Consider the following 10,660-nt stretch of genomic DNA (forward strand, 5'->3'; position numbering starts at 1 on the left):
GGTGCAGCCTGTGAGAGCATCGCTCTCAGGATGAAGGGCTGACCACAGGAAGACTGAACGAGCAGTGGGTTCTGGGCCCAGACGCTCAGCTGGCGCCCCCCACGTGGGGAAGTCACTGGGACTTGCTGAGCCTCCACGGAGACTGGCAGCAGCCCCCGAGCTCACAGGGCACTGCGCCCCCGGCCCCAGAGCCTTCCCTCTGGTTCTCATCACCGTCTGTCAGCAGACTTGCAGGCAACGTTCCTTTCTTTTCTTTTGTCTTTTTTCAAGGCAACTCTTGAGTACATGTATTTAACATGCAGGGAACCAGCCCTGACTCCTTGATCTGGGTCTTCCAGCCTCTAGAGCCTCGAGGACATCCATTTCCATTATTTACGCGCCTGAGGTTTGATGATGGAAGCTGACACCGAGGGCGTCACCACGTGCGGGGTGATGTCAGTGAAAGAATCCCATGGCGAGGGCCTGCCTGAGGACCACGCACGCCCGGGCCCTCCCCGCCCCCTGCCTGCAGCCCTGTGCCTGGGAGTGGAGCTGGTGCATCGCGTGCCCGACGTCGTGGAAGTTGGTCTCCCGCTCATCATGCTGCAGCAGAGAGGGCAGGTTGGGCGTAGGCTTGGTGAAGTTGGCCACCATGGCCGTGATGGCGATCTGGCAGCTCCCATCGTGCTGTAGGCAGCCCGGCTGCAGGCCGAAGCAGACCTCGTGCCCGGACTTCCCCACCCTGCGGAGGGACGTGGATGGGGCCCCGCTTCCACAGAGGAGCCCCGGCCCACGGCCGACAGATTCCGCCACGCATGCACCGAGGATAGAGGTCAGGTAGAACTTGCCGATGGATGACCTTGCCCGAGGCCGCGTCCCAGACCGTTTAGAGCCTCACGTCTTGGTGCCCTCCTCCAGGTCGAAGGTCAGCCCCAGCAGCTCCTGGGAGATGCCCAGCAACCCGCGTGTGAGCGCCTGCATGGGGAAAGACTCATTGAGCAGGTACTGGTTCACGTGGTAGCGCGTCTCCTCCCCCTGGTTCATGTAGTAGCGCAGGTCCCAGGCGTTGATGGGGCCGTCAAAGTGCAGGCCCCGCCTCTGGCACTCGGCCTTCTTTAGCTCCAGGATCACGGCCGCTCCTGCTCCCCGAGGGGCTTCAGCTTCTGGGCCAGCTCACCTGCGGGCGGAGGGGAGAGGCTCGGCTACGTCCCTGGGGCGGCCCCCCAGCCACCCCCGACCCCGCGCCCCTCGAGGCAGAATGAAGGGTCTGGGAAGGTGACCCCCAAGGGCTGACACAGTGGGGTCTCAGGCAGCACCACGTCCGGTCAAGGTCCGCCTGACCCCGTCCCCACTGGGACTCAGGGGGAGGTGGTGTTACCTAGGACAGTGGCCACCACCTGGCTGGTCTTGTCCATGTTCATCTCCAGCACGGAGTCGGCATGCGTGCGGAACCCCAGCAGGCGGGACTTCAGGGCCTGCAGCCTCACCAGCTCCCTGAGGATCACGCAGTTCTCCTGGAACCCAGAGACGGAAGGCGCTGGGGACCGAGGGCCACGCCCTCCCCGCGGGCCCCGGGCCAGGTCTCTGCAGGCGGGCAGGGCTCCCAGGCCACTGGCGGGCACAGCCAATCCCCCTCCCTCCTCCTCCTGGCCCGGATTTCTAGACACTTTGGTGCTGTCCTAACACGTGGTCTTTATTAACACAGGTCCTTTTGGAACCAGAAACGGCATGAACGTGATGGGCTCTAAGGCCAAGGGCAGGAAGAAATGCGGCCAGTCTTTCCAGGAGCCACCAAGGGGCCTCCCCGGGCTCAACAAGACAAACACGGCTGCCGTGCAGACAGTAGCTCAACCCCACGGCGCCCGAACACCCAGCCCCTGGACGGTGAGACACCTGTTGCTGCAGGTGGCCCGTGGCTCACTGATGAGGCCCGGCCCCAGGCATACGCCACCTTCTCTGGGGCCACCTCTCCGGTCTGCAGTGGGGTTCTCCTGGGAGCCCCCAGTCACCACAGGACCAGCGTGGCCTGTCTGTAGCCCAAGAAGGTGGGGACACAAGACTGTCCCCCGTGCCCCCCGCATCACCCGCGAGGCCGAGCGAGCACCAGTGGTGTCTGCGGGGAAGATGAAGGGCTCACGCACAGCCCCCATCTACAGAAGCAGAGACTGCAGCCACATGCGCTATGGAACAAACACAAGTGTCCATGCAGGACCCGATGTCTGAATGTCAAGGCCATGCCCGGGCCACAGTGAGAAGGTGCATCCCCCATGCAAGCCACAGAGAGGGGATGGGGGGGCCATCTGCGATTCTGAGCTCATCGGGTATCACCCCAGAGGGAGAGGGAGAGGGAGAGAGGTAGACAGAAGTACAGAGGGAGAGAAAGAGAGAGGGAGGGAGAGACGGCTCTCCCTTCCCTGGGGGTTCTCTAGTGCAGCCAAGGCTGAAAACCACTACATTTTGGGAGATGGGTCCTCGTGGAAGAGTTAAATAGTAGCTCATGGCATTATCGACACATACTAAAAAGGCCCCAAATCTTGGGGAGTCAGGGAGGGGAGTGTCGGCTGCCTCGTAAACGAGGAGAGATTGGGCATCAGGGGAGGTGCCTGTGCAGCCTGCGCCCAGGGCCCCGCAGACTTCATCTCCCAGCGGTGGTCCTGGGCTGGGACTTCTCTCCCAGCAGGGAGGTCAGGCTGTCCAAGCATCAACGTTGACTTCAGGGCTGATCTAAAAGGCGCCTGGTGTTTGTTGAAGCAGAAAAAAGAGAAAGCAGTAGGGAGAGGATGGGAGTGGGAGGGGGAGGGAGCCCCCCTCCTCAGCACTTCTACCGCTCTCCCTCTCTCTCTCCCTTTCTCCCTCTCTCCCTCTACCTCGCTGCCTCTCACTCTCCCTCTCCCTCCATCTCTCCCCCTGCCTCTCTCCCTCCCTCTCTTCCTGTCCCTCCTTCCCTGTCCCTCTCTCTCTCTCTCTCCCTCTTTCCCTCCCCCTCTCCCTCTCCCCCTTTCCCTCTCCCTCTCCCCCTCTCCCTCTCTCCCTTCCTCTCTCCCTGTCCCTGTTTCCCTGTTCCGCACGCTCTGGCTCTACCTCTTTCCCTCTCCCTCTCCCTCCACCTCCTTCGCTCTCTGGAGAGGGAAAGAGGTGGAGGGAGAGGGAGAGAGAGATGGAGAGGGAGAGGGAGGGGGGAGAGGGAGAGAGTGATAGAGGGAGGGAGCGAAAGATGTCTCTACCTCCCTCCCTCTCTCCCTCTCCCTCCCTCCTTCTCCTCCCTCTCCCTCTCGCTCCAACTCTCCTTCTCCCTCCGTCTCCTCATCTCCCTCACTCCCTCCCAGAGAGGCAGAGATAAGGCAGAGGGAGAGAGGGAGAGGGAGAGATGGAGGGAGAGGGAGAGGGAGGGAGAGGGAGAGGGAGGGAGAGGGAGAGGGAGAGGGAGAGGGAGGGAGAGAGGGAGAGAGGGAGAGGGAGAGAGGGAGAGAGAAAGAGGTCTCTTCCTCTCTCCCTCTCTCCCTCTCTCCTCCTTCTCTCCCTCTCTCCCTCTCCCTCTCTCTCTCTCCCTGTCCCTGTTTCCCTGTTCCGGTCTCCCTCTCCCTCTCTCCCTCTCCCTTGTCTCTGCCTCTGCCTCCATCTCTCCCTCTCTGAGAGGGAGTGAGGGCGAGGGAGAGATGGAGGGAGAGGGAGTGACAGAGGGAGGAAGAGGGAGAGAGGAAGGGAAAGGGCGAGGGAAGGAGAGGGGGAGACGGAGGGTGAGAGAGGGAGAGTCAGAGGAGAGAGGGAGAGGGAGGGAAGAAGAGACCATTTTCCCTCTCCTGCTCTCCCTCTCTCTCCCTCTCTATCTCTCTCTCCCTCTGTCCCTCTCTTTCTTCCTCTCTCCCTCTCCCTCCATCTCTCCCTCTCCCTCTCTCCCTCTCCCTTATCTCTGCCTCTCCCTCCATCTCTCCCTATGTGGGAAGGAGTGAGGGAGATGGAGACATGGAGGGAGAGGGAGAGTTGGTGGGAGAGGGAGGAGAAGGAGAGAGGGAGGGAGAGAGGGAGAGACGTCTTCGCTCCCTCCCTCTATCCCTCTCTCCCTTTCCCCCCCTCTCTCCCTCTCCCCCCTCCCTCTCCTGCTCTCCCTCTCCCTCTTTCCCTCTCTCCCTCCACCTCCTTCCGTCTCTGGAGAGGGAAGGAGGTGGAGGGAGAGGGAGAGGGAAAGAGGGAGAGGGAGAGCGGAACAGGGAAACAGGGACAGGGAGAGAGGGAGGGAGAGGGAGAGAAGGAGGACAGAGGGAGGGAGAGGGAGAGGGAGGGAGGAAGAGACCTCTTTCCCTCTCCCTCTCCCCCTCCCCTCTCCTCTCCATATCTCTCTCCCTCTCTTCCTCTCCCTCCCTCTCCCTCCATCTCTCCCTCTCCCTCTCTCTCTCCCTTGTCTCTGCCTCTCCATCTCTCCCTCTCTGGGAGGGAGTGAGGGAGATGGAGAGATGGAGGGAGCGGGAGAGTTGGAGGGAGACGGAGAGGGAGGAGAAGGAGGGAGGGAGAGGGAGAGAGGGATAGAGTGAGGGAGGGAGAGAGGGATAAAGGGAGTGAGGGATGGAGGGAGAGAGAGACGTCTTTCGCTCCCTCCCTCTATTCCTCTCTCCCTCTCTCCCCTCTCTCTCCCTCTCCCCCCTCCTCCTGCTCTCTCTCCCTGTCCCTCCACCTCCTTCCCTCTCCAGAGAGGGAAGGAGGTGGAGGGACAGGGAGAGGGAAAGAGGTAGAGGGAGGGCGTGCAGAACAGGGGAACAGGGACAGGGAGAGAGGAAGGGAGAGAGGGACAGGGAAGAGGGACGGGGGAGGCGGGAAGAGGGAGGGGGAGGCGGGAGAGAGATGGGGGAGAGGGAGGAGGTAGAGGGAGGGGGGAGAGGGAGAGGGATGTGGGAGAGCGAGGGGGAGACGGAGGTGGAGAGGGAGTTGGGAGAGGGACGGGGAGAGGGATGGGGAGGGGGAGAGGAAGGGGGGAGGGAGAGGGAAGAGAGAGAGAGAGAGGGACAGAGGGAGAGGGAGAGAGGGAGGGGGAGAGGGACGACAGGAAGCAGGGAGAAAAGAGAGAACACACCATCTACATTTCTGTCAAATGACACCGGGGATCCTTACACAACCAGGAGAAAATAACACAGCGAGGCTCTTTCTCAGCTGGAACTGGAACTGCAGATGGGGCCAAACACCACCAGGGTGGCCACACATGTCCAGCTGCCGCCCCAGCCCCCTGAGTCTGGTCACCAGGGCTCTGAGTGTTTGCTCCTGGGACCTGGGGTTCACCCTGTCACCCTGGAGGTCGGGCCTAGACAGCAGGACCCCGGGCTGGACACATAGAGGGAAAAGCATCCCCACAGGAAAGCTTGTGCGAGCCGATTCAGCTGCGAGATTCTAGAGGCCTGGGATCACCCTGTGGCCCATGAAACCCAGGAGCCAGGAGGGTCTTGCATCGGGATTCCTGTCCGTTGGACTGTAACGTTTATGTAAGGAATCTTGGAAACAGTGGTAACAAGACTGAATTCGAACGAGCTTTAGGATATTATGGACCACTCCGAAGTGTGTGGGTTGCTAAAAACCCTCCCGGCTTCGCCCTTGTTGAAAATGAAGATCCCCGAGATGCAGCGGATGCTGTCTGAGAACTAGACGGGAGAACGCTCTGTGGCTGCCGAGTAAGAGTGGACCTGTCGAATGGGGAAAGGAGAAGTCGAAATCGTGGCCGCCTCCTTCTTGGGGTCGTCGCCCTCGAGATGATTATCAGAGGAGGAGTCCTCCCCCTCACCACAGATCTCCAAGACGGAGAAGCTTCTCCCGCAGCCGGAGCAGGTCCCTTTAGTAGATATAGGAGAAGAGAGAGATCACCGTCCCAGGAGAGAAATCGCAAGCTGTCCCGATCTTTCTCTAGGTCTCCTAGCCGATCCAGGTCAAATGAAAGGAAATAGCAGACCACTTTGCAAGAGGAGTGGTGCACAGGAAATAACTTCATTTGACAGGAGTATGTACAGAAAATGCAAGTTTCGTTTGAGACTTCCGAAGCTTGATGCACTTTTTAAATGTTTTAGCTGTTCACATTTGTTTGTCTCTTGGGACAGTGACACATAAAGGTGTCATTCTCTATGGTTTGAAATGGGTCATATGAGGCATGTAATATGAAGAATTGTTTCTTTACAATGTTCTCTTAAGCAAAATTGAATTTGCTTTGAATTATTGGTCTTGCCTAGACTGATAATAAAACTCTAACTCCTGCCCACCCAAAGTGTGATGTTTATTATTATGGAAACAACACTGGCAAACATTGAAAAGACTTTCTGTAGCTGGGATATGGTATGCAGCTGTAGTTAAGCAAGCAGTCTTTAAAAGGTGCTGTGAACACAAGCCAGCAGGTAGAAATGAAAGCCGCACCCTTACCCTAGATTAGAGGTTTAAGAATTCCACTAGTCTTCACACTGGACAAGAGGTTGTCCAGTGAGTTTAGAATCTAAGAAGTTTCAAGGAAGTTAGTTTCCCTTTGAGTTAGGTCATAAGTCCCCTCTGTGATTGCTGTACATGAATACATAGCTCTTTGTAATGTTTTCTGGAAGTTGAGATTATCAAGATACCAATGTCCTGCCAGATGAAGAGTATATTGTAGAGCTGAACTTTGAGTTACTGTGCAATTTTTTTTTTCATGCTGTCATTTGTAATATGTTTTGTGAGACTCCTTGGGATTAAAGTTTTGGTTCCAAAAGGAACAAAGGAAAAAAAAAAGGATCCACCTGCCAATGCAGGGGACACGGGTTCGAGCCCTGGTCCGGGAAGATCCCATGTGCCGCAGATCAACTAAGCCCGTGGGCCACAACTATTGAGCCTGCGCTCTAGATCCTGGGAGCCACAACTACTGAGCCCCCATGCCACAACTACAGAAGCCCGCACAGCTAGAGCCCATGCTCCGAAAGAAGCCACTGTAATGAGAAGCACGTGCCCGCAACAAAGAGGAGCCCCTGCTCGCCGCAACTAGAGAAAGCCCGTGTGCAGCAATGAAGACCCAACGCAGCAAAAAAAAAAAAAAAAAAAAAAGACGATACTGGCCAGGTGATCAAGGGTAAAATTGTTTGTCACAAGTCCCGTTGATGGTGTGTATCCTTGATGTGTGTATCCTTGATGGTGTGTATCCTTGATGATGTGACCTGAGGAGAATGACATTTTTATCTGTGTCTGGATCTTCCGCCCCAAACCCCATAACTCCAGCCCAACCATAAGAAAAACATCAGAAAACCAACAGACAAACAAATTGAGGGACAAAATACCTGACCAGTCCTCCTCAAAACTTTCAAGGTATCAAAACCCAGGGACGTCTGAGAAATGTCACAGCCCAGAGGAGACTGGGACAGAAAAAGGCTGTTAGGGGAAAGCTAGGGAAATTCTAATAAAGTGTGGACTTTAGTTAATAATAACGTATCCATCTCGGTTCCTTAGTTGGATAAGCATGTCGTACTAACGTACTAAAGTACTAACGTGTTGGAAATAGGGTTACTGGGTCGGGGGTCCACAGCACTCTGTACACTCTGTACAGATCTTTGCAACTTCTTTGTAACTCTAAACTATTCTAAAATTAAGCAACTACTAAACAGAGATAAGAATGTTATTTCCCTGATTTGAACATGCCTGAGTTTGTTTTCATGGTCACATTTGTGCTATCTGGATGTGTCTTGGAATCAGTAGCAAAGGAGAGTTGCCAGCCCCTGGGAAGATGCGGCTGGTTTGCAGGTGGCTTGCTCTGGAGCTGAAGACCACGGTGGGAAGTCTGCAGCCTCGGGCTGCACTTAGAACCATGGGAGGGGATGGGCCAGCTCAGTTAGGGATGGAACCTATAAATAAAACTCTTTTTCTTTTCCATTATGGCTTATCACAGGATATTGAATAGAGTTCCCTGTGCTAGACAGTAGGACCTTGTAGCTTATCCATCCTATATTTAATAGTTTGCGTCTGCTAACCCCAAACTCCCAATCCAACCCTCCCTCCCTCTTTCTCCCCCTTGGCAACCACAAGTCTGTTCTCTGTCTGTGAGTCTGTTTTTGTTTCATAGACAAGTTCATTTGTGTCGTATTTTAGATTTCACATATAAGAGAGATCATATATGTGTCTTTCTCTTCTGACTTACTTCACTTAGTATGATAATCTCTAGGTCCATCCACGACGTTGCTGCAAATAGCATTATTTCATTCTTTTTATGGCTGAATATATTCCATTGTATATATGTACCACATCTTCTTTATCCATTCATCCATCAGTGGACATTTAGGTAGCTTCCACATCTTGCCTATTATAAATAGTGATGCAATGAACATTGGGGTGTATGTATCTTTTCTTTCTTTCTTTCTTTCCTTTTCTTTCTTTCTTTTATTTTTTTTGTCACACAGCATGTGGGATCTTAGTTCCCTGGCCAGAGATGGAACCCATGCTCCCTGCACCGGAAGCACAGAGTCTTAACCACTAGACCACCAGGGAAATCCCAGGGGTGTATGTATATTTTTGAATTAGAGTTTTCTCCAGACCTATACCCAGGAGTGGAATTGCAGGACCCTATGGCAGCTGTGTCTGTTCTCTGCACGTCTCACATCAACCACCTGCACTCCAATCCTTGCTCTCAACGTCATCTTCGGGGAACATAACCTGCGACAGGGACCTTGACAAGAAGAAATGGCTCAGGGAAAAGCTACCTGCACAGGGAGGAGATGGAGGCCATCGACCCTGGGGTGCGGCGGGGAGAGTGGGCACAGAGATTTGTCATTTCATCCCTGATACTCAGCCCTCCTGGCTGCCCCACTCTAGGTCACCTCGGGATACAGAGGTGACCCGGTTAGAGTCCCAGCCTGTGCAGGAATCTAGGGGCACCAGCGGGTCTGAATAATATTAGTGCAGGGTCTCCCCCATGGCACTGGGGTTATTTGGGGCGGGTCATTCTCTGCTGGGGGCCCCTCCTGGGCACTGTGTGGGGTTCAGCAGCATCCCTGTCCCCACCCATTTGATTCCAGGGGCCCCTCCCCCCCAGATGTGACAACCACAGATTTTCCCCAGACATCACCGAAGAACTGGGTGAGGCGGAAGCAGGATGGCCCTGGGTGAGGACAGCTGTGTTGAAGCAACCAGCCTGGCTTAGGGCAAGGTCTGCCCCAATCCTGTCAGAGCCTGCGTTTAGAACTGCTCCTTCCCTCTCCCACCTCCCATGCCCTGCAGTGGTCTCCGAGACATCATCCCCATGTAACAAATCACACCTTCTCAGTTTACTGTCCCCAGCACCTAGAAGAGTGTCTGCTATGCAGTAGATGCTTCATAAATACTTGCTGAATAAAGGAGTTGAATAAAGGGATGAGTGGATGAATGAATGAAGGTTACCATGGAAGGAGGGGGGAGATTCCCTTTCTGGCTCTCGGGGGTTGGGATATCAAGTGAAAGATCCATCCTAAATAGGCTGACCAGCCTTCTGGGGTTCCCCGGAAATGAGGGTTTCCCCACAGTTCCAGCGCTCAAACCTGAGCAGTCCTGGGCAAACTGGGGGCGGGTGTTGGTCACCCTGTGTAAACACAGTAACAATTCCAACTGCAATAGCAATGGCCAAGGACCTCTACGGTCTTATTGACCAGGCCCAGTTCTTTAACTGGCGGGGAAGGGTGGGCCGGGATTGGAATTCCGGTGATCCAGGGTGGGCGGGTGAGGGCACACCCCGGGCTTGTGTAGGGGAGTCCAGGAAGGTTCTGGAGGAAGTGACAGTGACACAGGAGGGAGGGAGGAGTCTAAGGAAGAACATCCCACACGACAACGTGTGCCAATGGCCCTGGGCCCAAGGTCACACCTGTTAAGGGCTTGCTTTCTTTTTTTCTAATTTACTTTTTCCCACATGGATATGCAATTGTCCTAATGCCATTTATTGAAAACTCCTTAATTTCCCCACTTTCTGTCATATCAAGTTCTCATCTGTTTCTGGACCTTTATTCTCTACCATAGAGCTATACATCCCATCCTTGCACCACTAGAGCTGTTTCATCACTATAACTTTATTTTTTATTCATTTATTTCTTTGGCAGTGCCGGGCGGCATGTGGGATCTTATTTCCCTGACAAGGGATCGAACCCACACCGCTTGCAGTGGAAGCTCAGGGTCTTAATCGCTGGACCTCCAGGGAAGTCCCCAGGGCTTGCTTTGACATCCATCGAATGGTGGCGGGTGGGCACGGGGAGCAGCTGTCTGTGAGCCATCCTGTGTAGAAATGCAGGGTGGAGGGCAGGACAGCTGGAGCGGGAGGGGAAGAGGCGGAGGAGGGAGGGAGGGATGGCGGGCGGGCGAGAGACAGACAGAGAGTTTCCGGAGACACTAGCTCTGGCCGTGTCCTAGGGCATGAAAGCTGAAAATAGCTCCTAGTGCCGGGAGCCTTGGAGCCGGAGCCTGGGAGCCAGGATGACTGGCTCTCCTCCCTGGTGTCTGTGTGTGTGTGGTGGGGTGGGCTCTGGACTTCTCAGGCTGGGAATGGGGTGCACGGAGCAGGGACGGAGAAGGGATCCTTCTCTCTGGGACCTCGCGGGCCATCCTTAGCTCACAAAGCTGAGCCACTCCTGGCCCTACGAGTGGGGGGCTTATCCTCCCTGTCCCCTGGATCACACCCCCTCACACACACCTTCCCTTTGTGTGCTCCCAGCAACCAAGAGAATCTGTTTTTAAAAGA

At 55.2% G+C, this 10,660-nt stretch overlaps 1 protein-coding gene and 2 pseudogenes across 18 annotated transcripts in view; 2 read left to right on the forward strand and 1 right to left on the reverse strand.

Annotated features, from left to right (window-relative positions):
- The window catches only part of LOC125960473 (uncharacterized), a 46,316-nt gene extending 40,105 nt beyond the window's left edge, over nt 1-6,211 (forward strand). For 13 of the 18 annotated variants that reach the window (XM_049694531.1, XM_049694533.1, XM_049694534.1 and 10 more), the window contains 3 exons: nt 271-816; nt 898-981; nt 1,685-6,211. In XM_049694531.1, coding sequence (XP_049550488.1) covers nt 2,760-3,929 — 1,170 coding nt within the window. In that variant the 5' untranslated portion in view covers nt 271-816; nt 898-981; nt 1,685-2,759 and the 3' untranslated portion in view covers nt 3,930-6,211. Of the gene's footprint in view, nt 1-270; nt 817-897; nt 982-1,406 lie in introns of all 18 variants that reach the window. The other 5 variants (XM_049694524.1, XM_049694527.1, XM_049694525.1 and 2 more) reach the window with 5 other exon arrangements.
- On the reverse strand, nt 578-1,394 carry LOC125960443 (thimet oligopeptidase-like; annotated as a pseudogene).
- LOC125960444 (serine/arginine-rich splicing factor 3-like) lies at nt 5,388-8,201 on the forward strand (annotated as a pseudogene).
- The last annotated feature ends 2,459 nt before the right edge of the window (nt 8,202-10,660 follow it).

The sequence above is a fragment of the Orcinus orca genome, chromosome 11 (assembly GCF_937001465.1).
Source record: "Orcinus orca chromosome 11, mOrcOrc1.1, whole genome shotgun sequence".
In the NCBI taxonomy this organism is placed as follows: Eukaryota; Metazoa; Chordata; class Mammalia; order Artiodactyla; family Delphinidae; genus Orcinus; species Orcinus orca.